We start from the raw sequence: 26077 nt of genomic DNA, 5'->3' as shown, positions 1-26077 counted from the left end.
GACCGACGTGATGTTGGGAACTTGGGGACATGCCCTTCGTAACTGCGTTTTCTCAGAGAAGTAGGAATCAAAACCATCAGCTGAGAGTGAGGCCGGTGGTGGGGGTGGGACGGGGACGGGGAGGCACTGAAGACCTGGTGGTTATACTAAGAGTTCTCTTCTGTGATAGAGGTTTAGGGTAGAGCTCAGCTGCGCAAATAACTGGGAATCCTGACAATATGCTGTTTTATTACAGTCTTTATTTGTCAAGGGAGAGGTGGGGAGGAAAAGGATGGTGAGGGCAGAGGTATGTAGTTAAAGATCAGATCTTGAGTTTTGCTGTTTCCAAGAGCACGCCTCAAGTCTAACGTCCTACCTGACAGGAGTTGTTCTCGGCACCGTTGACGTAGCTGGATTTACAAGCCATTTTTGGCAATATTCAGGTGTCTGAGAACTGACTTGCTTGTATTTGAAGTTTTGTGACATTCCACCAGACAGTGGCTGCATCCCAAAATCCACATTCTTGAACACTCATTTGTAATACGAGAGGAGTGGGAGATGGTGGAGGGTGACCTCAGAGCTCCCCCTTTCCCGCCTCTCCAGCTCATGCCCCTTTTCAGAGCAGAATTAATGTGCTTCGTAGGCTATCACATGTCTGATATTTACATCTGTAAGATGTCCAGCCTTAGACTGTATATAATCCATCAATGGGTCCCTAATTGATAACACAGTTTCAGATTGCCTCTCAGCCTAGCTGGAAACAGACTCACACAAATTGTAAACCATTCTTAGCTTCATTTATCCAAAACTAGGTCATGTGTCCATCCATCCAACACACATGTGTATTCTTCGTCTTAAAACCATCCCTGCCAGATCTCTACTTTCTAAATTGACTCCTTGCCCCTGAATCCATTCAAATGACTAACGTTTGACAGTGCATGTGTTACATGATGGTGTTGGTCATGTTTTGCTCAGGGTCTTTCCTGCTTTTATCTCTAGTTTCTCACTTTCTCTCTCTCTCTCTCTCTCTCTCTCTCTCTTAAAATTCCTGCTGAGCTATTTTCTTGTGCGTAGCCTGATCCGTAAAGAGAGTTTATTTGAAGAGTCCAAGGAAAGTTGCCTCTTGCTCTCTTGAGTTACACAGTTGAGGTGAGAGTGGAAGTGGGAGTTAGTCTTTCTCGCCAGAAGAAAAGGTGTCTGGACTTTCTTTATTGTATTTGATTTAAAGAGCATTTGAAGTTGCAAACTTCGATCTTGGTCACATTGCCGTCTTCACTGAGAAACAGGATTCACGGGGTGAAAGAGGCGTTTATAAGTCACGTTACAGCAGGAAATGCTGCAGGAGGTACAGGTGGGCACTGGCGGCTATGGACCATGCTGTTAATTTCAGTGGCTTCATTGCTTCCTTCTGTGAACGACAAAGATTGGCTCTGTGCTATAGGTTTTTCACCTTTCTTTAAAATAGCTTGAAAATTATGTATTAAAAATGCTAATACCGGGCTTCCCTGGTGGCGCAGTGGTTGGGGGTCCGCCTGCCGATGCAGGGGACACGGGTTCGTGCCCCGGTCCGGGAAGATCCCACATGCCGCGGAGCGGGTGGGCCCGTGAGCCACGGCCACTGAGCCTGCGCGTCCGGACCCTGTGCTCCACAACGGGAGGGACCACAACAGTGAGAGGCCCGCATACCGCAAAAAAAAAAAATGCTAATACCAATGCAGTGTAAAGCTGTGTTCTGTCTATAATAAAAGAATAAAAATCAACAAAACTAGGAATTTCTAGGGGTTTTCTTAATGCCTAATTACTCCAGCTTCATGATTGCATTAGTATTATAAAAGATTGGTAATTATTTTTATAACATCTAAAAAACTATTCAGTCACTGAGAAATCTAGATTCTTGAGGTTATATGGTTCCGTTTACATTCATGTGTGTGGGTGTACGTATGTATATACACAAAATTAAGTACACAAACAGAGGGTCCTTTTCTTCACCTTGCTTCCCCTTCAAGCTCTATCCCTATATTGCGAGCTACTTTGAAGTCTCATCTTATAGTTTCTCACAACAACCCTATTACACTGATTTCAGAAGATTTTATTAGCCACATATATTCATTATGGAAAGAGTATATATATACTCTTTCCATAATACCTATGATCATAATGGATACAGCCTGGTTTTTTGTTGTTTGTTTTTTTACTTAGCAAATGTATTCTGATTTTAAATGATTTTACTTAGCAAATCATTCCTCTGTGTCTATGTAAATAAATATACATCTCTATCATTGTAGCAGTGTGTAATTGTGTAACATTGTTGAAACAACCAATCTATTCCAGTTCAACATTTAGACTGTCCCAGGTTTTCACTATATCATTGCTCCCTGGAGGATCTCAAGGGACCCCTCCACAGTTTCACTTGACCGCTATATAACATTTGGCATGTAAGCTTCTTTTTTGAAACTCTGTCATCCTTAGTTCCTATAAAATTGTCCTGTGCCATTTATCCCCGGACTTCTCTGTCCAGGCCTCTTCATCCTTCTTCTTGAGCTCCTTTTCCCTACAGTGGATGTCCCCACATGTCCTCTCTTCACCACCTCCCTCTGCTCGCTGAGTGTTATCTCCCTGAATGTTCTCGATGTATGCAGTACTCCCACTCCTACCACATGCTACTCAATTCTAAATCTCTGTCTCCAACCCTGGCCTGTTTCTGAGTTTATTTATTGAGGAACCAACTTCAGGGGACACATCTCTCCATGATTATCCTGTAGCTACCTCAAAATTTAAAACAGTCAAACAAACAAGAACACTTTCCTCTAAACTTACTCCCCAATCTGGGTACCCCTCTCCTGGTTACACTGGGAATTCTTCCTTGCCTTTTTCTACCCAGTACTTCAGGCTTTAACAGTTTTGACCAAATGAGAGTGTGAGAGAATGAATATTTGCCGAGTATTTACTATGTACAAGACACCTGGCTAGGCATTTACCTGTGTGTCCCTCTTCCTTCTCATCACATCCAGTGGTGATGTAGGTCTCGTTATCCTTTTTTTTTAATATTTATTTATTTATTTGGTTGTGCCGGGTCTTAGTTGTGGCAGGTGGGCTCCTCAGTTGAGGCTCAAGGGCTCCTTAGTTGAGGCTCAAGGGCTCCTTAGTGTGGCATGCGAACTCTTAGTTGCAGCATGCATGTGGGATCTAGTTCCCTGACCATGTATCAAACCCGGCCCCACTGCATTGGGAGGGCGGAGTCTTAACCACTGCGCCACCAGGGAAGTCCCTCGTTACCCTTTTCATTGAAGGGAAACTTGGCTTAGATTCCATAGTTCAAAGGTGTGTCTTGAATCCCCTTTGTTTTCTCCACTCCAGTACCATAAACGTAAATGTTCATTGCCTTTCTAGAAGATGAATTAATGTAGAAACCACCTCCCAAAAGTTTTCCCTTCTCCTATTCTTTCTCATTTTCAATATATCCTACACACTGTAGGTATTCTGAAAATATCTGCTCCGTAACTCCATTTCTCAAAAACCTCTGATAGTTTACCTCTAAGATAAAGGTGGAAGCCTTTAAAATTCATCTTCTGCTCCTCTTCCTTAAGCCCTCTGAGCTGTATCCTCAGGGAATCCCTTTCATTGTTTCAAATCTCCAGTTTCTATTACTCCTCCATACTTTGCTCTTGTTCGGTAAGAATTCCTTGTCTGTTGTAGCAGGTTGGGTTTACCAGGAGGCAGACTCTGAGATGGAGGTTGGCAGTCTGTGGGGGAAGGGAAGGAAGCAGGATTGAGCAGTAGGGGAAGATGGGCTGAGATCCAGCCTCAGTGGAGTCCTCAGCCACCCCCAGGGGAGCTGAGAGGCTGGGGTGACCCTTCAGTGTTGTGTTGGCCCAGTTACAACTCTTCATTACTTTGTTCTATGGTACATTCTTGTTATAGAATTTTAATGTTTTTTTATATTGAACATCTGTTTGATGCTCTATTCCTTTTCATTTGTTTTTTGTATGCCAGGTGCTCAATCCAGTGCTTTACCCATAGCAGGTACACAGTAAATGCTTATTGAATGAATAAATGAATGAATAGAACTAGGATTTCCTTTGTACTTTTGTTGTCTCATCTTTGTAATGGAATAACCGAGACTTTTGGAAGGACCTTAGTGAAGAGAAGAATGTAGTCATGATGTGCTATAAGTCAGGCCTGGCTTTCTTAGCTTGACAGCAGATCAGCACATATAAATGTCTTAGGTATAGGGAGACTATATAGAGACAGACTATCTAGATGAATAGTATTATTTGCATGAAACTAACTATGGTGATTTCAAACATGCAATGCACACAAGAAAATCAGTCCATTGTTGCTGGGTACCTCATACACCACTACGTACTTTTGTCTTAGTCTTACCATGGATACCAAGGAAAAATGTTTACTCAGTATTATAGATGAGAAACAAGCCTAACTACCTAAACTAGATAGGATCTATTAACTGACCTACCTAAAGTCAAACAACAAATTGTTGGTATCGACGTGACTAAACATACATGTCCTGACTCCTTGTCCGATGTGCTCCTTACAGCGGACTGCTTAGGATGAAGGGATTTCTCCCCATTACTGTATTCTGCCTAATAACACTTCAGTCTCTTTTGACCGAACCTATCACCTTCTCTCTTCCCACCCAAACCTCCTCCCCAGCCCGTGTTCCATACGTTAGTTAGCAGCAGCTTCATTTTGTTCCTCACCAAAGCTTGAGACCAGAACCAACCCTGACTCTATCTCTCTCTCTCATAACAAGCTTCTCTCAGGGGACAGCTTTACCGTAGTTACTGTGGCACACACCAGGGTAATTAAGACAGAATTTCTCCCCTCAGAGAGCTCACAACCTTGTCCTATGTGTGTTGAGGGCACTAGGAATGAGGAGAAAAATCAACAGACAGATGGTCGTGATGCAGTGCTAAATGCTGTCACGATAAAGGTAAGCCTGGGGCACTTGACGCAAATCGTGAGGTTGAGTTAAGTCTTAGAAGACAGTAGGAATTAGGTGACGTGCTTGTGGCAAACACATTTCCCATTTCAGAATCTGTGGAACGTGCCGACCACTGTGGAGGAGGGAATATGATAAGTAACGGAAAATGAAGGTAGCACTAAGCCAGATTTTAATGGGCCTTGTGTATCAGTCTGAGGAGTTTGCTTTGGGTTTGGTTTGGTTTTTGTTTTGATCTGTTTCTTAGCTTGAAGTCAAGCAGCTGACAGACTTTAAGCAGGTCAGGCAAGAAGGCTTTGTGAAGAACGGATAGAAGAGTAGTTAGCCTGGGAAAAGAGAAAACTGGAAGTAGACTAGGTCGTCCAAAAGTGGGAGGGGTCATGGAGAGGGGCCATGGCCTACGCAAGCATGGCCTTATCCAAGATGAGTGGTTAATGGGATGGCAAGAAGCAGAGAGTCCGTGGAGACCACTGTCCATGGCAGAGAAAGTTGAAAGGTCACTGATTGATTGGCAGAGAAAAGGTGAAAGGTCACTGATAACTTAGGAAGGGATAGGATTTAGGGATGGTTCTGCAGATGATAGTTTTTTAAGTTAGAGCAACTTGAAAATATTTATATGCTGAAGACAGAGAGAGAGAGAGAGAGAGAGAGAGAGAGAGAGAGAGAGAGAGTCAGTCTAAGAAGCAAGTGAAGCTAAGGAAACGGACAGGACAACGGAGTTTAACCTCTTGGTTGAGTTGTCCCAAACCTGGCTGATCATCAGGGTCACCTGATGTGCTTTGTCAAAAATGCCTATTCTTGGGGCTTCCCTGGTGGCGCAGTGGTTGGGAGTCCACCTGCCGATGCAGGGGACACGGGTTCGTGCCCCGGTCCGGGAGGATCCCACATGCCGCAGAGCGGCTGGGTCCGTGAGCCACGGCCGCTGAGCCTGTGTGTCCGGAGCCTGTGCTCCGCAACGGGAGAGGCCACAGCAGTGAGAGGCCCGCGTACCACACACACACACACACAAATGCCTATTCTTTGGCCCCCAACCCAGACCTAGTGAATCCGAATGTTGGCTTGGTAAAGCCTGGGAACCCGTAGGCTCCAAAAGCTGATTGTGATGGTCAGCCAGGGTTGAGAACTCCATCTCTGCTAATTTTGTCGTATTCTTTCCATGAGTGTTTGGAAACTACCTTGACCTTTGGGTCCTCTGGGAATGGTCTCTGAGAAAGAAAGAGGGTAGAGCCGTGGATCCTGTGCTGATTTTGGATTGCCCCAGAAATTTGTTCTGGATTATCTGAGCCCATGACCAAGCTGCCTCAACAGAATCAAGGACAGAATGGACTGGTTATTTTACATCATGTAATTAGCTTAGAATGGACATGATGAACTGTGAGCTTGGAACAGAATCAGAGATTTGTGGATGTCCTCTCCTTAGTATTAGACTAAAGTAAATACAATGAGATGGCTGAGTCAGCTGCCATTAACCTAACTTCGGCAATGGGCTTTAGTGGAAGAATCAGAGGACAGTGTGGCCTGGATCCTATTCCAGGCCCAAAGCTTAAGTAACTCCTCCCTTTGAGCCAGAATATCCTTAGCTATAAAATGATAATAACAGTATCGCTTTGGTAAACCTCCACATTCTGGCTCTTGCTAGCTGTTAAATACTTGGGAAAATTAACCTCTATATGCCTTGGTTTCCTGAATAATAAATAAAACCCACCTCATAGAGTTGTTGTAAGAATTAACTGAGATAATATAAATAAAAGACCTTGCAAAGTGCCTGGCACGTGGTCAAACACTCAATATGCTTGCCCCTTCTGGAACAGCATACACAGTATCCATGAAATATGGCCCCTCCAGAATACGTGGTAAAACGATACTCAGGATGTGAGCAAGGAGTAGGAATTGGAAAGGTGTGATAGGGCATAAGGCTAGAAATTTTGTTTGGAGTCCTCAGGATGTTAATTTATTTTACTTCCCTCCAAAAGGATTGCAGTTGCACAGAGTATTACTGAAAGGTGCTGTGTAATTTCTGGTCTGTTAGGAAAGGATGTGTGTGTTTTTTTTGTTGTTTTTTTTGTTTTTTTTGTTTTTGTTTTTGCGGTACACGGGCCTCTCACTGCTGCGGCCTCCCCCGCTGTGGAGCACAGGCTCCGTACATGCAGGCTCAGTGGCCACGGCTCACGGGCCCAGCCGCTCCGCGGCATGTGGGATCCTCCCGGACCGGGGCACGAACCTGCGTCCCCTACATCGGCAGGCGGACTCCTAACCACTGCGCCACCAGGGAAGCCCAGGATGTGTGTTTTTGTGTGTCTGCACCTCTGTGTGCTTACAACAGCTCCTGTGTTTTACATTTGGCAAGCTGTGGGAAGTAGAAAGCTCTGTGTGCTTTGCTGAGCGGTGTTGGGCTGGGCATCGGGAAGCCCAAAGTTCCTCGAAGTGGGAGCACAGGCTTTCTGTTACAGGGCATTTTCCCTTTGTCCCTACTTCCGCTGGATAATGCTATTGGGAAAGTCACAGCCCAAATACAGGCGGTTCATAATCCAGCTCTTTCTCATTGGCCTGGTGGGTTAAGCATTAAAGAAGGCAGGCAAGGAGTTTGGGGACGTGGTTGGTTTTGTTTTGACTGGAGAGGCCAATGACATAAGAACTAGTCAGATGTAGATGATAAAATTGGAAGGAAAATATTTGGGGACTGTGGAATCTGGGACCCATATGTTAGAGTTATCCACAGACAGTTCAGTACACTGTGTGCAGGCAGATCTTGAGACCCAATAGACAGGAATGCCTAGAAAGAGGAAAGGCACGGTTTTTCAGCTGCTTATCTGATGACAGTTTGTCAAAGAAAAAGTAAGCCAATGGGTATGGCAAAATTGTTGGTCTTCACCTATAATTAGCATAGGACGTGTAAGTGAGAAATAGTCAGTTGTTGAAGGGGATGGAGAGTTTTGCCTTTAGAGAAACAGGAGCCGTCACAGGGAGCTCCACATCCTTTAAAGGCCAATATTAAGTTTTCTCCATCATCCTCATTTAAATGTTTCTTGGTACTGTTTGGACATTTTGCAAAGTATTGAATCGCTATTAATAATCTCATAGTACTGACTTACAGCTTCTAAGCAAATAGGAAGTGAGAATGCTCTTCCTTTTTTCTTTCATAAACTCGATAAAAGCTTTCTCTCTAGTTGTAAATCCATGTACTTCCTTCCTATTGACCTTCATTCTTTGCCCTCTTACCACTTTTCTCTGGGTTTCTACAGGGTCTTTGGAAATACCTTGTCCAAAGCTATTACTTTACAGATGTGGAGATTGTGAAATCACATGCCTTGGCCAACATCATCATTCACTGATTCACTCAGCAAATACTGACTGAGTGCTTCCTAAAAACTGGGCTTGTGCCAGGGCCAGGGAATGTGATGAACAAAATTGACTTGGCCCCTGCCCTCCTGGGACTGACAGCTCCTCTGCATGAGAGACACAAAACAAATAGCGGCAGAAATAAATACACAGAACTTAGCAATTTTTGCCATCTATGGCAAAAATTTCCTATGAAGGAAAATACTGGATGCTCTAAGGGAGGATAATAATGGAGGGTGGTCAGGGAAGGTCTCTCTGAGAAGGTGAAGAGTTATTCCATTGCAAAAAGATTGGCATATTTACAGAACTAAAAAGAAATAGCTCTCGATGTACAATGTAGTGAGTTGAAAAGGGGGAAGGTGAGCCTGGGGAGTAGGAAGGCACCAGATGGTACAGGGCCTGATGGGGTTGGATTTAACACTAGACATGATTATGTGGGAAACCTTTGAACAGTTTTAAGCAAATCAGCGGTGGGATTTGATTTCCGTTTTAGAAAGATGCCTTTGGATACTGGATAGAAAGTTAAACTGGAGGTCAGAGAGCTTGCCAGTCAGAGATGGCATTTTAACCCATGGCTGCTTATTCCCAGTCCGTCTGATTTACCAGGGTATCCCTTCTAGTTCCTAAGAGCCAACCTAAATTAAGTAAAGAGTGCAAAATAGTACTGGGCCCGTGTCCAAATGGCTTTCTTATGCCTGCTCAATTTGACAAAGAAAAAGACACATCAGGCTCACATCTCTAACCAGCTGAGCACCTACAAAATAATTAAGAGGTGTTAGCGCTATAGTTTCTCTCTCAAATAAAAACTCCCTTTATTATCTAAAATACACTATTGAGGGCTTCCCTGGTGGCGCAGTGGTTGAGAGTCCGCCTGCCGATGCAGGGGACACAGATTCGTGCCCCAGTCCGGGAGGATCCCACATGCCGCGGAGCGGCTGGGCCCGTGAGCCATGGCCGCTGAGCCTGCGCGTCCGGAGCCTGTGCTCCGCAACGGGAGAGGCCACAGCAATGAGAGGCCCGCGTACCGCAAAAACAAAATAAAAAAGTACGCTATTGTTTGACCTCACGCACAGTTCTGAGTGCTGTAATTACCGTCGACTCTGCCTTCCAAGCTGTAGCTCGTGTCTCTGTCATTTTCCAGGTAGACCAGCCCTTGAGGTCAATGGTAAAGCCCATGACGTTGGACTCCCAGCTGGTGTGTGCCAGTTTTAGCAGTTCAGCAGTTTGTTTTTTCTCACAAGATTAAATGCTCACTTTAGCCTTATGTCTTATTTCAATTTTGAAATCGTTCCTTAAGGAGTCAAGTGTCTCCTTAATTGTATTTATTTTACACTGTATATTTACAAACTGATGCAACTGATTATTCTGATTGAAAACAATCAACCTGTTTATATATTTATTCTTCCTCTTAAGAAGTACTCAGTGCATTTTTTATCTATTCAGTGCCAATTCATTCAGCAAGTATCTATGGACATGTAGAAACACTACAGTGTTCTGGAAAGAGCCAGGACTTTGGAGGCAGACACCTAGGTCAAATCATGACTCTGCCCTTATGACTCTGAGCAAGTTAGTTCTTTATCTGTAAAATGGGTATAATAGCAAACTCACAGAGTCTTTATAAAACATCAGACTGTGTATAAAACTAGTTTGTGGGGCTTCCCTCGTGGCGCAGTGGTTGAGAGTCCGCCTGCCGATGCAGGGGACACGGGTTCGTGCCCCGGTCCGGGAAGATCCCACATGCCGCAGAGCGGCTGCGCCCGTGAGCCATGGCCACTGAGCCTGCGCGCCCGGAGCCTGTGCTCCGCAACGGGAGAGGCCACAGCAGTGAGAGGCCTGCGTACCACAAAAAAAAAAAAAAAAAAACTAGTTTGTATGATGCTCAATAAATTTGCACTATTATTAAATCAACTTTATTGAGGAATAATTGACATCTAATAAGCTTCACATGTTTAGCATATACAGTTGATATGTTTTGACATGTATAGTCCCGTGAAATCATCCGACAAGCAGGCTTTTTCTCTCTCCATTTATCTATTTTTGTACTGGTTGCATTGGCAGTAGTGTTGGGAGAAGGGAGTGTTTATCATTTTTAAACATATTTAGAATTATGATTGCTCTATATTGATTTATTTAATCATTGCTCTATGTTTAATTTATGTTTAATTGGATTTGGCATTAGAGGAAAGTAAGATTTTAGAATTTATCAAACAAAAGTATCAAAACATTTGAGAAATAGTACTTCCATGCAGATCTTCCCAGTCTGTATGCTGCAGATATCACGCAGAGTGTGCGCCTTGATGTGAAAGGTACTGGGAATCTCTGCTTCAGGGGTAACAGACAAGGCTCAGATATAGATCTCACCCTCAAGGATCTTTGAGTCTAGGGATGGAGGATCCAACAGTTTCCTGTTAGGACAGTAATTCTAGCTAGAAGGTGGGAAGAGGTAAAATGCTGGAGGATGTCAGAGGGTGTGATGAACTTCTGTCCTGGGGTTCGGGTTCAGCTTCAGTAAGGAAAAAACATTCATTGCCTCCTTCACGTGTGTCTGTCTGAGATCGGTGTGCAGAGCAGTTTAGACAGATCCAGACCCTGCCCGTTGATAACTTAAAGCCTAGCACTGTGCAGCGTGGGCTCACAGGTTGGGCGTCTGCCCAGGTTTTCTTCCTGGACAGCTTCCAGCATTTCTGAGGAAAGAGTGAGTGTGTGGGACCCCAGCCCAAGTGATCCAGTGGTCAGAACGCCTAACTGACTCCTATGAATGGGGGAAGACCCCTCTGGGTTCTCTGCATAGATAGTAGGGCTATCATCCACCTCCACCTCTAAGTCAGGAGGGGCCTGCCTGGGGTGCACACCGCAATGATAGATTGAAGGCTTCTGGGCCCTGGGGTCCTCATTACCATCATAGCCGTCATCTTCTGCTAGTGCTGAATAACAGATGAAATTTAATCAGATACCAAAGGAGTTCTCAGCGGGAGGGTTTGAGGAACCTTGCCCAATACTTAGGCTCTAGTGCTGGAATGGAACCAGAATGATCTTTTGTGGTGAGACTAAATGTATCACGCACTGTGTGAATTCTGATTTATTTTTAAAACATTCTTGCTCTCATTGGCTCCCCTTTTAATAGTCTCACTGTAGCCTGTTTATTGTTACAGATGTTACTTTTAAATGAGGTCACCGAGCTTTCCTTTCTCCCAAAGGCGGTGTTTGCCTTTTTATTGCTGGGTTGGCAGGGCTGCCTGGAGAAGAGTGCTAATATGAGATCAAGGTTGAGCTTCAGACTCCCAGGAGACAAGGCAGAGAAAAACCCTCTTCCGTGTTTACATGCACTCACGTCAGCTTTGGTCCCCGGAGAGAGAGTGGTCGCCTGAGTCCAGGTGATGACCTTGATAAGGCTGGCTGGCAGAGTGGAGAGAGGGGATGGACGTTGTGGTCATACACTGGCTTGACTCCCTTCTTGTCCACTGTGAAACCTCAAGCAAGTCAACAAACCTCTCTCAGACTGTTTCCTCATCTGTAACTTGGGGTTAATAACTGTTTACTCCTAGGATCTGTGTGAGGCTACAGTGTGCTATAGCTCCTCGGTGTGTGTTGGGCAGGGTAACTGCTGAATAGTTTTGAAGGCCTCCACATAGTACATTTTACACAGCGTGGTTGGAGGACCACTGCCCAAACTGGGCTTGCCACTGATGTTCGCAAATTCGCTTTGATTGAACACACCCACACATTCCTTTATGGATGTCTGTGGCTGCTTTCGCACCACAAGGCAGTGTTGGGTAGTTGGAACAGAGACCATATGGTCTGCAAAGCCAGAATCACTGACCACCTGGCCCTTTACAGAAGCTTGCTGACCCCCAAGCCAGACTAAAAGATGGCCATGTGTTGGGGACTTCCCTGGTAGTCCAGTAGTTAAGACTCCACACTTCCACTGCAGGGGGTGTGGGTTCGATCCCTGGTCAGAGCACTAAGATTCCCACATGCTGCGAGGCACAGCCAAAGGAAAAAAAAAAAAAAGGATGGCTTTGTGGCATTCAGAGCTTTATATATATATTTTTGCCAAATACACCTCATGCTTTCTTGTTTTGCTCCATTTCCCTCTATCTAATTCTGATGTATTGCTTATTACAGGAGGGCTTGTTTTCTGCTCATCTTTGTATCTCTTGCAACATGTAAAGCAGTACCCTACGCATAGTAGTGTGTAATACATAAATGAGGTGGTGTGGAGTAGAGTGAAGGGGCATCAGAGAAGAGAGAAAGACTTCATGGAGCTTTTGGGACAGTATTGCACACAGTAAGGTGGCTGCCACCCCAGCTGCAAACCAGTGGCAGGGATGCAGTACACTTAGGAAGGGAGGCAATACCAACTGATGTGAAGAACACAGGAGCCAGGACACCCAGATTTGAATCCCAGCTCAGCCAGTTCCTGACAAGGCCTCAGCCAATTTGCTTAAGCTCTGTAAGCATATTTTCTCAACTCCAAAGTAGGGAATAATAATACCAGCTTCTGCTTTGTGACCACCTAGAGGGGTAGGATAGGGAGGGTGGGAGGGAGACGCAAGAGGGAGGAGATATGGGGATATATGTATATGTATAGCTGGTTCACTTTGTTATAAAGCAGAAACTCACACCATTTTAAAGCAATTATACTCCAATAAAGGTGTTAAAAAATAATAATACCACCTTCATCCTAGGGTTGTTTTATGGATTAAATGAGATAACGTGAGGGAAGGCCTCTATTCCAGTGCTGCCATGTTGGAATCATTCTGTAAGCTCTTCCTGAATGATTGTGGTTCTCATTTTTCAAGTACTATCGATGCTGTTTCCCTCACTGTGAAGTGAACAAGGTCAAGGTCACAGGTCTAGTCCCTCGGGAGACTAGCCTATTAATATTACCGTTTTCCACAGTTAGAGAACATACTCCAAGCCAGCAAGTATACACTGGCTTAACAGGGACCAGCCCAGTGAGGAGAGAGATGAATGCAAATGAATCATTTATGCCGAAAAAATAATTCACGACATATAGTGTCACCATACAATGTTAAGAGTGATTGCTTCACTTGACTGAAACATTCATTACATTTTCTATTCATGGGGTATTTTTTTTAAGGGACAGAAAGAAAATGTTGAGTAGAAAATTTACAGCCTTATACCTACTGGGATTTTTCTTCATAGTACAAACCATTTATGCAAAACAGATGCCCGAGGCACAGTGCCTGCGTGCACCTGTGGACTTGTTGGTTATACGTCTTCTTCCCCACTCCTCCAGTTCTTGCAGACAACCTGAAATCCAACCCTGGAATTAAGTGGCAGTATTTCAGTTCAGAAGAAGGAATTTTCACTGTTTTCCCAGCACACAAGTTCCGGTGTAAGGGCAGCTATGAGCATCGCAGTAGGTACGTTGACTTGCTTGCCAGAGTTTTAATTACTGCTTAAGAGTAATCTGTATAAAATATAGACTCCCCATTCATACACACAGCTCTGCCTCCAAACTGTGGTTTCAGAAACTTATCCTGAAATGATTTCATTATTTAACATATGTGGGTGTAGAAATGCCTGGGAAGGCAAACGATGAAGCCTGGAACTTTTTCAGAACTATCTAACAAGCCAAGTAAAACAAGGTATTTACTAAGAAATAAAAAATTTTGAAGCACCCAGTCTGTTTTGAGTTTCAGACACCTTCGTTGAGAGACAAATGATAATACCTTCTCTCAAGGGCAGTGCTAGAAGACTTTACAGCATAGCTCAGAATAGAGTTTGTGATTCTCAGCTTTCCTTTCTGTGATAACATGCTTGGCCATCCTTGTGAAATTTACATGCAAATCTCAGCTACTAGAAGTCTTAAGGTTGTCCAGAAAACACTGGATCGAGGGTCCTTAACATGCTGCCTTTCTCAGGAAATGACTTGAGATGCTACCACTTAGCTAGAAGGGCGGTAATGGTGAGATGATTTCTAGGACAACACTCATCAATTTACAGAACCCCTTAGGCAAAGATACTTTCCTTTTTAATCCCCACAGTTTCCCTTTTGCAGGGTTAGATGTTTGATGCCAGAACTTCTGGAACTAGTGCAAGATGCCTGCTTTCCATGCCATGTTTTTTGAGACTAAACCACCAATTTAACTTCTTTCCATCTTTGTTTTAAATTATATCTATTCACTAAACTTATTGTGATAATCACTTCATGATGTTTGTAAGTCAAATCATTATGCTGTACACCTTAAACTTATACAGTGCTGTATGTCAAGTACATCTCAATACAACTGGAAGAAAAAAATAAATAAATTGTATCTAAAATTTTCCCCAAGGAAAATACTACTTCTGTGCTTTTCCTGAAGGACACTTGTATCATTTGTATAGTTTCTTCCGTTCCCTCCCTAGACGGCATGCTGAAGACTTGAGCATCTTGGAGACTGTTCCAGAATCCATGACCTTGGGTTCTCGTCTGGCTCATCTCTCAGGAGAGGCCAAAGACATCATAAACCATCTAATTCTCATTTACTTCTAAGAAGATAGATTAGATGGCATTCTACTTTTAATGAATCACCTGTGAGGGATGGTCCAAAAGGAAAAGCAGCACCTCGTCACAAATCAGCATTCACCCACACTCGGGAGGTTTCACGAATCTCTACCCTAAATACGCATTAAATCAATCCTCAAGCCTCTGTTTCCTTGACTAAGTAATCCGAGTTCCTCTCCTCGTAGATTGCTGTCGCCGTCTCTTGACCTGTCCTCTCACCTCTGAGGCTTTTGCAAGGTCTCCACATCCTTTGAAGTGTGGAGTGGGTTTGCAGAGCATATCAGAAAGGAGCCAATTGCACTATGAGGACCGCCCCGGATTGTACATATAATGCTGCTATTTATGTATCCCAGTAAAGCAGTTTTTAACAGTTTATTGTGACAGTGTGAACACGTATTCTGCTCTTCATTTATGTTGAGTTGAATTGGAAAGAAGGGGGTATGCCGTTTAAAAAAAAAATCTACTCATCTAGCTTGGAGGACTTACAAGTTCAGTCTTCGACCTGCTTGTCAGTGTCGGCACAGACAGATTTCCTTATTTTCTGTTGCCTCTTTCGCTTCTGTAGCCACCGCTCTTGGATTTTTTTTATCCAGTTTCCCTACTTGTCTGAATGGTATTGACTAGTGAAAATATAGTAGTGCTTTCGTATTAATGTAGGACTTTTGGCTTGAGAACAATTAGTGTAAACTTGGCCCGATTTTGAGGTTTTTTGGTCCTTTGCCTGTATTTCTTAATTTGTGCCCAGGCTTTTGTGACTCAACTGGCATCTAACATTTCACAGAACACGCTAGTGTTTTAGGGGTGTCGATAAAGGAGAGAATTCTCTCGAGGCTGATTTGCTCTCTTAAGCTCCCTCTAATTTGTTCCAGCTTTAAAACTGTGAATAGAGACCTCATTAAGCCTCTTCTCACAAACCTGCCTGCACCGCACACTAGCAGAAGGTTGCTTTGGTGGGAGGCACCTCCACCCCTTTGGCGTTCCCCCCACCTCCACCCCTTTTCTTAATGTTGGCAAACAAAAACCTGGCAAGAAGAGTGGCTGTCACTGGCTTGGACAAATCTGATGGCACAGTTTTAAATGCTCGGATAAGGGGCCTTTTGGTGGCTGACCTGTGTAAATTGTTTCAGTACAGAAAGGAAAAGGGCCCTCCTAGCAGTGGCTTTTGTCTGGGGAGAGAGAAACCAGACCAGCTATTCAAAGCTGCTCAGCGTGCTCACAGATGACAGGCTGCCTCCGTGTTAGCCAAGCCCCACTCTAAATCTGCAGAGGACCCCCGCACTGGCTGGTGGACTTTTTTCTCCCTGCTATTCTGTCTCTGCTGCCCGGGGGGCCACCAGTTCCATTTCCAGGGAGGGTGGACTTTCACATATGCTGCAAAAGCCAGCCTTCCAAAGGCTTTGCTTCTTAAATCCTTCTCCCGGTTGCTTTAATCTTTGGAAGGCAGAAGTCACCAATCCCTGTTCCGCAGACGCACGCTGTTGTCTTGAGGTCTTGTTTTCAGTGCACCAGAATAGTTTCTCGTTCCGTGCTGGTCTCTCCATCCTTGTGCCAAACCCCCAGAAACACAGGGAGGCCAGCGTGCCTGCCCATATGTAGCACTCATAGCTGTGTGAGGTTGAGGCCTTTACTCTAAACCAGAACTGACCCCAGAGAGCTTCTCCCCATTCTAGACCTATCTACGTCTCCACTGTCCGGCCGCAGTCAAAGCACATAGTAGTGATCCTGGACCACGGGGCTTCCGTCACAGACACCCAGCTTCAGATTGCCAAGGACGCTGCCCAGGTCATCCTCAGCGCCATCGATGAACACGATAAGGTGATGATGACCCCAGTGACCCCCCCCACCCCATTGGCATTGGGTCTTTCTTGAATACCTTTTTAAAAGTACTTTATGTTTTATGATATGTATTTTTCAATCCACCTTTAAAAATGACTTTGAGAAAAGAGAGTGCTGTAGTTTTTATTCTCGTATTTAAGGAAGCAGCTGCCAGCCCTAGTTCCAAATCTCTTTATAAAACCATCCCCACCAAACTGAGTCTTGCACTTCCTGAATGGCCCTGCCTAGACTTCTAATTAGCTGTGACTTTCACACTGGAAATTATACTAAGGAGGAACAGGGCTAGGGCTTGGACACTGGTGGATGACTTGTCTTTATCTCAAGATTGATGGGAGGCAAGGGAGAAAAGAAGGCTGCTAGAGGTTTACTAATCTCTAGGATACCTCAGAGATAGGTGTGTTTACAACTAATGATAATCTATTGCCTGTAGACATTTTCTGCTTCATCATTTTGACTTTTCCACCTCCTAAGGTTTTACTCACTAATCTAGTTGTTTAAAACACACACCCTATGCCTTTACCGTCACTGCCACCTCCAGTCGGAGAATCCAGACGATTAGTACTTGCCAAGATTTTTATGTGTGCGAAATACTGTTTTTAATGTTCTAGATGAACACCGTACTGCTGACTTCATCTTGGAACAAAAGCCAAATTCTAGGGTCCCTGTCCCTTACCAATCCTTAATTAATCTTCTTCAAATTTGATAGGTCGATGCCTCTAGGCATTTCCTTTTAAACTCTCCAAAACTGTTCGGTAGGACTTGTCACTTTGGGCGCTCTTCTGAAATGTAGAAAACCTTCCCCTGGCAGAATAACAAGGTCTGTTTGTCTGTTTGTTTTCCCCTCCAGATCTCCATGCTGACTGTGGCAGACACCGTCAGGACTTGCTCACTTGACCAGTGCTATAAGACATTCCTGTCTCCAGCCACCAGTGAGACAAAAAGGAAAATGTCCACCTTCGTCAGCAGTGTCAAGTCTTTGGACAGCCCTACCCAGCACGCGGTGGGATTTCAAAAGGCATTTCAGCTGATTCGAAGCACCAACAATAGCACCAAGTTCCAAGCAAGTAAGTGCCTTTGCTCACTAATAAATTAGTTGCTCATAAACTAACAGATAGAGGATGGCAATAGAAATATATTGTAAATTGATCACGTAACTATGTCTAGAGGGATTTTTTTCTAAATTGACGGGATAAAATTTTCTTGTGTTGTCATAATGGTCATCTAATACTAGGATCTTACTAGATTTTCTCATCTTTTCCAATCAAAGGTACTCAGTCTGCACGATTTCTTTACTCCCTGAGCCTCTTCTTCCTGCGCCTTTATTAGGAACATATCCCCGTTTATTTCCCAGGAGAACATCCACATCCTTTTTGATGCTAATTGTCAGCCTCTCCTCCTCAGTGACTTAGAGTGGCTGTCTGCTTGTGCGCATGTGCTCAGAAACGGGGCAGCCGGAATTCTTGCCTCGATCCTTCCTTCTTCTAACCAGCTGTCATTTAGATGAGCACAGCCCTTCAGATGTACAAAGGCACTCTAATTTAATTTTCATGTGTTAAAGAAAATCTGGAATTAGGATGCATGCTAAAGTAAAGGGAAGGATATTTGAAATAAGATACATGCTTTGAAACTACTGAAAGGAATCTATGTCATTTTCTCTTTTATATTAGAAAATCTGTTTGTAGGTTGTTTTTTTCAATGAACATATCCTGTTGAGATAAATTTAAAAAATATATTTTCAAGCTCTTCAGTGTGTCTGCATTAAAACTAAGACCACATTGATAAATGCACAACTTAGTGCCTGGCACATGGTGGGCCCTTGAAAGACAGAAGCTACTGTAATTATTACAGCTAATGATGGTAAATGGCGTATCAGTTTTACGTTTCTGTGTATTGTTATCTCACAGTTTATTGTCTCACAGTTTCCGTGGGTCAGGAGTCCATGAGTTGCTGAGCCGCTTCTCTGTTTAGGACTGCACAAGGCTGCATTCTAGGTGTCAGCCAAGTCTGTGGATTCATTGAGGGTCAGAGTCCTCTTCCAAGCTCAATGGTTGGCAGAATTCATTTCTTTGCAATTGTGAAACGCATGTCTACTTGTTTCTTCAAGGCCAGGAGGAGAGCATCTTTTTTTCAAGCCCCTGACTTCAGGGAAGGCTTGGACCCTCTTTTAAAGGCCTTGTCTAACCTAATCAGGCTTACTCTCCCTTTTGATTTAAATAGATTACTCTCCCTCATGGTTAGCTTATTAAGACCTTCATTACGTCTGCAGAATCCCTCCATCTTTGCCAAATATATAGCACAGTCACAAGAATGATATCCCATCACCTTAGCCATATTCTATTGGCCAGAAGCAAATTACTGGTCATGCCCACACTCAAGAGGAGGGAGTCATACAAGGGTGGGGGTCATTGGGGTCATCTTAGAATTTTGCCTGCCAGCCTTGGCAAGCACCAGCTATCCACAGACCAATATTACAGGATGGCTGAGTGTAAAGTTGTCCATAGTTCAATAAGGCCAAAGGATAAGGCTGACCTCTCAAGTATTCAAGACAGATTGGCTAGTCGGTCAATGCCATTCACCTGTGGATGCCATTTACCAGCTGCCATCCGGCTGTCGGCATTCCTCACCAGATGTGCTCTTCTTACTTGATTCTTCAGCCATCAAACCATCTTTAGAGATGAAGTCCGATTTCGATGATTATTACACTGTTTAAGTAACGAAGAGATATGTTATACTGGCAGCAGCCAGGCAGTGAGTGTGTCAGGTGAGCTCGAGGTAAGGTAATGAGGATTGTGTGGGGAGCACAGGAAGCTAGAGGGCACATGCTCTATCAAGGAGGCAGCCGCTCTCCTGTCCAGCCTCTCGTTGCCTTGCAGGAACGCCTATCCAGTGTTGCCAGATATTCTGTTTTAAGAGAAGCCAGAAATCTGGATCTTTATGTGAAACCCCTTCATTTTCAAATGTTGTCATTTGTTCCAGCTTTAAAACTGTGAATAGAGACCTCATTAAACCTCTTCTTACAAACCTTCCTGCCCTGCACATTAGCAGAAGACTGCTTTGACAGGAAACGTTTCTCCTCTGGGTTTTGGGGGTTTTTCTTAATGTTGGCGAGCAAAAACATGGAAAGGAGAGTGACCATCACAGATTTGGACACATTTTGATGTCTTTTTTCTCAATGCTCAGAGGAGTCTTTTTTAGGCCAAGTAAGATGTGTCTAAAGTTTAGCTCACAGACCTCCACTTTACAACTTCTACTGGCAGTTCAAAGAAAAAAGAACCCAAATTAGATTGCATAAAGAAACACATCAGGAATTAGTATTACCCAGTTTATTAAGGAGAGGTTTGAGCTGCTCTCCAGCAATGTTGCACAGTGGTTAAGTATGTGGGTTTTGAATTTCAACCAATGTGTGTTCAAATTCCTACTCTGAAATTTTTCTAAACTTGTGTGAATTATTTGATTTCTCCAGGTCTGGTTTCCCCATCTGCAAACTGGGTGTGATAATAAGATCCAGGGCTCCCTCATAAATATTAAATAAATATTAGCTGTGGTTATGATATTCTGTTTCCTTCAAGACTTCTAGCTCTGGGGACTTCCCTGGCAGTCCAGTGGTTAAAGATTTTGCCTTCCAATGCAGGGGGTACGGGTTCGGTCCCTGGTTGGGGAGCTAAGATCCCACGTGCCTTGTGGCCAAAAAACCAAAACATAAAAAACAGAAGCAATATAGTAACAAATTCAATAAAGACTTTAAAAATGGTCCACATTAAAAAAAAAAAATATATATATATATATTTTTTTTTTTTTTAAAAGAAAAAGCCTTCTAGCTCTGGCTAAAGGAGAGCGGATACCCTAGACATCCTAAGTTGACCCCAAGCCCAAAGACGGTCAAGGACCATTAGTAGCCTTGGCTACAGCATGGTGTGAGGGGTCTATGTACTCCTCATAGGAGCTTGTACTCTACATCATTACTTGTGTTCACTCCACAGGCAATTATTTAGCATCTACTGTATACCTGGCACTGTTTGAAGGCAGTGGGATAGGATTATTCCAATGAGTCTACCCTGTAGGGTTATTGTAAGGATTAGTCTGTGAATGACAGTAAGGTATCTGCCCCACATTGGTGGTCATATGAACAGAAGCCACATGGCATATATCATGGTGGCTTTGTCCTGATTTGCTTTGTACTAATCAGAAAATCTAAAACTTTTATCCAGTGCTGGCTCTTTTTCAATCCCATGGTAGATCTGTAACTGATACCATCGACACATTTGGATTGTTTGTTCTGGGTTTGTCTGGGGGATAACTGGTTGGGGAGGGTCATTTTGTAGCAGAAGGAATAAGATGGCTGGGAGTGGGAATCTAATGGCATGGGCAAAGCCCAAATTTGACTTGTTCCCCCCCCTTTGATACTGACCCCAAGGAATGCTAGTGGCTGAGACAGGAACTTGTCAAACGGAGAGGATTGCATTTTCTTCCAGGTACATGCTATGTCTTTGCCCTGCCCCAAGTCCCTATAATTACTCATCCCTAACATTACTAACCAGAAGGCTTAATGTTCCCATGAGCGACTAGAGAGGGGATATCCTAGCAAGTAAAAAAATAAATCAGACCAAATTTGGCAGGTCTGATACCTAAAAATAGAAAAATAACTCAATTTTGCCTAAGGATAGGGCAGGAGTAGAGTCAGTGGCTGGGCAGAGACAGTGAGGATGCTTGCAGAGTGTATGTCTTATTGTTGGGACGGAAAGAAAATACGCTTGGCGACTAAAGGAGCTGCAGGCTGCAGGCCCTTCTGGTTTTCCAGTTGTGGACCTGTGCCTAAAACCAGCTCTCAGTGACAGCGTGTTTCATCCAGAATCATAAAGCCAAGTAAGAAAATTCAAGAGTTCATTTTAGGTCAGTCTTGCAGGTGTCCAGGAATTTATCACACATAAATGACAGACCACAGGGCGATGGTTTGTTAGCTTCGTGGTATATCTGTATTCTACCTGCTAGGGTCAAGTAGTATTTTCCAGTCTGAAGCTTAAGTGAGCTGTTTAGCATCCTAAAAAGAAAAATTTACAGGACTGTATTTTCAACACTGGAAAAAGATTGACATCTAGTTTAAGACAGGGATATTCCCTAGCTTATGATATTTTTATACATCAGCTTTCATATCTTAATTTCTGATGAAAAAATATGTAATTTAAATTTGCAGTTAATATTTATTAGAGAATTGTTCAAGCATCAAAATTAGCTTTAAGACTTGCTTATATATTAAGTCTTAGTAGTAATTATTCAATTCTGCATAGTAAAGGATGTTGCAGGGTCTAAAATGGAAATTTACAAACGGAAGAAAATTCTGTCATTGTACCCTCATAATTGTTAGGATAATTTTTTAAATTATCTGTTCCTGGGTAGTAAATTACCCAACACTCACTGGCTTAAGGCAATAAACATTTATTATCTCAGTGTCTGTAGGTCAGGAATCTGGGCACAGCATGGTTGGGTGCCTCTGGCTAAAGGTATCTCATGAGGTTGCAGTTAAACTGTTGTCCACAGCTGCTGTCATCTCATAGTTCAACTTGAGAAAGGTCTGCTTCTAAGTTCACTGACATGGTTGCTGGCAGATTCGATTCTGAAGGCCTCAGTACCTTGCCTCTCCATGGGATAGCTCACAACATGCTCTCTGGCTTCCCCGAGAGAGAGCACACAGGTGGAAGCCACTGTCTTTCTGTAACCTAATCCATCTCTTGACACCCTGTGACCTCTGCTGCATTCGGTTCACAAGAAGCCGGTCATTAAATCTAGTCCACATTCAAAGGGAGACCACACAGGGATGTGAATATCAGGAAGTGAAATCGTTGGGGGACCAACCTGGAGGTTGCCTACCCCAGTAACTATAAAGCAATCTCAGATAAATGACAACCATAAAAACCTGAAGAATTAAGCATATAGCATATCAATCATTATTTCTCAATAAAAAGGTAAACGTCTGTGTAGGTTGTCTTAAAAATAGATATTGAATCAGCGAATCTCAGATTAAAAAGACAGTATAAAAATCCAGCTGGCTTACTTCCCTTCCTCCATTAAAGCCATCATTCAGCCTCTGCATCTTTAGTGGTAGGAAATGCACCACTTTTATTTTTGAGTAAATCCACTTGAAAGAAGTTTTCACCCTGAGCTAAAATGACTTCCCAATCATTAGCCCTGGTTGGAGAGTCAATTTACTCTAGAGTCATAGGTGCTACTTCAGGCCAATGCGAGGGTTTCGTTTTTGTTTTGTTTGTGTTGAGGTTTCTTTCTTTTCTCTTTTATCCTCTATTTACCATCACCCTTTGGGCTTTCACTCTTTTTTGAAACTATAATTGACCCTTTTTTTTTTAATGTTCTTTTTCTTTTTTACATTTAATTTTTATTTATTTATTTATTTTTTGGCTACATTGGGCCAAAAAATAAATTTTTTGGCTGCGTGCAGGCTTTCTCTAGTTGCAGCGAGCGGGGGCTACTCTTTGTTGTGGTGCACGGGCTTCTCATTGCAGTGGCTTCTCTTGTGGAGCACAGGCTCGAGGTGCATGGGCCTCAGTAGTTGCAGCCTGCGGGCTCAGTAGTTGCAGCCTGCGGGCTCAGTAGTTGCAGCATGTGGGCTCAGTAGTTGTGGCTCGCGGGCTTAGTTGCTCCGTGGCACGTGGGATCTTCCCGGACCAAGGATCGAACCTGTGGCCCCTGCATTAGCAGGCAGATTCTTAACCACTGTGCCACCAGGGAAGTCTGACTTTCACTCTTAAATTAACCAGTTGATCCTCACAGCAACCCTGTGAAATAAATACTGTCATTATCCCCATGTTGTTGTAGATAAGGACATTTAGGTGTAGAAAGGTTAGGAAATCTGCCTGAAACAATCCAGACACAGCTTGAAAGTGGCGCAGCTGGGATGTGAACACAAGCAACCGGGCTCCTATGTCCATGCTTTTATTGCTCTCCTACACTGGTGAGTTTTAAAACAAAAATGTTTTTGGCATTACCTGGCATAGAGACAGATAACCTTACATGTCTCAGGCATCCTTGGCAGAACCACCATTTTAAAGCCTAGTTCTGGGACTTTCCTGGTGGTCCAGTGGTTAAGACTCCACGCTACCAATGCAGGGGGCCTGGGTTCGATTTCTGGTCAGGGAACTAGATCCCACATGCCACAACTAAAAGATCCTGCATGCCGCAACTAAAGATCCCACGTACCTCAATGAAGATCCCTCATGCAGCAACAAAGAGTCCATGTGCTGCAACTAAGACCCAGCAGAGCCAAACAAAAATAAATATTTTTTTTTTTGTAAAACCTAGTCCCCCAAAAAATGTGTGTTCCTGGGGAAAACCCTGAGACACTAAGGAAAAGGTAAATCAGGTTCTGAATCCTCCATTTCAGAAGGCAGGAAAGATGTCCCTTTAGGATGGCTAAATTACCACAACCATAGATGCCTAAAGGAACACACCTTCTTCAATCTGGTAAACTCATTAGGAACATCTCCTTACCTGACACTGGGTAAATGAGGCCTCGTGGCCCACCACGGGCAGGATGAAAGAGCAGCGGAGGCAAGAAGACGAAAGCCCGGCATCAGACGGGCGGGAGTAGAAACGGTGGACCGGGCAGGTCCTCAAGGCAGGAAAGCCCAGTGAAAGAGAAACTGAGTAGCTGCCTTTAGCCAGACTCCGATGTAACATTCAGTTTGCATGTTTTTGTTTAGATACAGACATGGTCATCATTTACCTGTCTGCTGGCATTACATCAAAGGACTCTTCAGAAGAAGATAAAAAGGCGACTCTCCGTGTCATCAGTGAAGAAAATAGCTTTCTAAACAACTCCGTAATGATTCTCACCTACGCCCTCATGAACGGTAGGTAGTGTTTCGAGATTCTTTTCTTTCAGATGAAAGTTCTGTCTACGTGCATGCTGCTTTCAAAAAAAATAACGAAGAACCATCACAGGGTGCTTTGATGAAGGGTATAAGAAGCAGATTCCTTCCCAAGCCTGTCTTTCTCTACCTCCCATGGGTACTCAGGGTGTGTGTTAGGATGTCCCTGTCTCTACATCTCTCTCTCTCCGGCCAGCTGCTCATTTCTAAACCATCACCAGTTATGTGGTCTTGCACAAGATTCTGTACAGCTCCATTTTTTTCACTTCTCCTCATATTCTTGGATTTTGATACTGCATAGAGGTTATTAACTTATCTCATTGATTTAAGAGCAGGAAGCTGAAGTACTGACCTAGATTCTTCTGTATAACCAGGACTGTGAATATCACATTTCCCTGCGGAATCACTACCTGGAGCCTCTTGTGACACTTTCTTTACCTCCCCTTCCTTAGCTGTGTCATTGGAGATGAGAATTATCTACTTGACAGGGTTATTGTGAACCCCGACATACGGTAGGCACCCAGAATGGTGCCAGGCACTTGCTGGGTGCTCATCAAGGTTGATTGTGTTGCTATTAAATCAGACAATATGTGAGAGGGTTTAGTAAACTAGCAAATCTGAGGAAATACTCATTATTTTTCCTTCAGCAATTTAACCATCCTCCAGTCTGATGAAAGCCCAATTTTCCAGCCTCTCTGCTGTGTCATGTCCCTCCCACCTGTTAATACACAGCTCTTCGTCCTCTTCTTTGGGTCCCTTTTCCTCAGTGTTCAAAGTGGCCCCATTCTCTTGTTTTTAAGAGAGCATGTCTTGATCCAGCAGCCCTTCCCACCTATGGGCTTTTATCTCCCCTATCCACTTTCAGATTTCCATGCAGAACCAGGTGGCTTTAGGGACACTGGTTCTCATATTTTAATGGGATAAGGATATATTAGAGACTCATTTTTTAAATGCAGACTCCCAGGCAGTATCTACAAATTTGTACTCAGACCCTCTTAGATGGGGTCCAGGAATCTGTGTTTTGGCCAGCATGATTTTTTTGCAGATATTTTTGTGGACTGCATACACATGGAGGAACACAGGGGATGGTGTCTAGACGTTCTCAGTTTCAGTCTCCATTTGCTAGCCATGTGACTTATGGCAAATTACTTAATCTCTTGAGGGCCTCAGTTTTATCTGTAAAATGAAAAGAACAAAGTCTTCATAGGATTGCTGTGATAATAAATATACAAGATATGTTGTGTTTATCGAGCATGTGCCATATACAACATAGCGCACTGAGGTCCTAGAGCTGTAGTACACAAAATCTCTGTCTTCAGGAAGCCCTTGACCCAGTGAAGAAGACAGACAAGGCAGATGAATTAAATGCAATAGGACAGGAGTAAGGAAACATAAAAGGAAGTGATCATGTCTTTTCCATTCAATTTGAAGGTCTTCCCAGGCAGATACTGAGTAAAGAAATTTTCTTGCTGTCACCCATCTCTTCACTGTACCTACATCTTCCCACTGGAGTATCTTGTGCTCTTGCTGTGCCCCTGATAATTCCATTCTTTGAAACTTCTGGTTACT

General features: G+C 43.6%; 1 protein-coding gene across 3 annotated transcripts in view; it reads left to right on the top strand.

Annotated features, from left to right (window-relative positions):
• The window catches only part of CACHD1 (cache domain containing 1), a 218503-nt gene that overhangs the window by 141583 nt on the left and 50843 nt on the right, over positions 1-26077 (top strand). For all 3 annotated transcript variants that reach the window (XM_060139854.1, XM_060139855.1, XM_060139853.1), the window contains exons 5-8: positions 13542-13668; positions 16463-16607; positions 17476-17692; positions 24341-24490. In XM_060139854.1, the coding sequence (XP_059995837.1) occupies positions 13542-13668; positions 16463-16607; positions 17476-17692; positions 24341-24490 (639 nt within the window). The remainder of the gene's footprint in view (positions 1-13541; positions 13669-16462; positions 16608-17475; positions 17693-24340; positions 24491-26077) is intronic.

Source organism: Lagenorhynchus albirostris, chromosome 2 (genome assembly GCF_949774975.1).
Source record: "Lagenorhynchus albirostris chromosome 2, mLagAlb1.1, whole genome shotgun sequence".
Lineage (NCBI taxonomy): Eukaryota > Metazoa > Chordata > Mammalia > Artiodactyla > Delphinidae > Lagenorhynchus > Lagenorhynchus albirostris.
The sequence above is the reverse complement of the archived record's forward strand: the minus strand, read 5'-3'. Positions and strand labels throughout refer to the sequence as shown.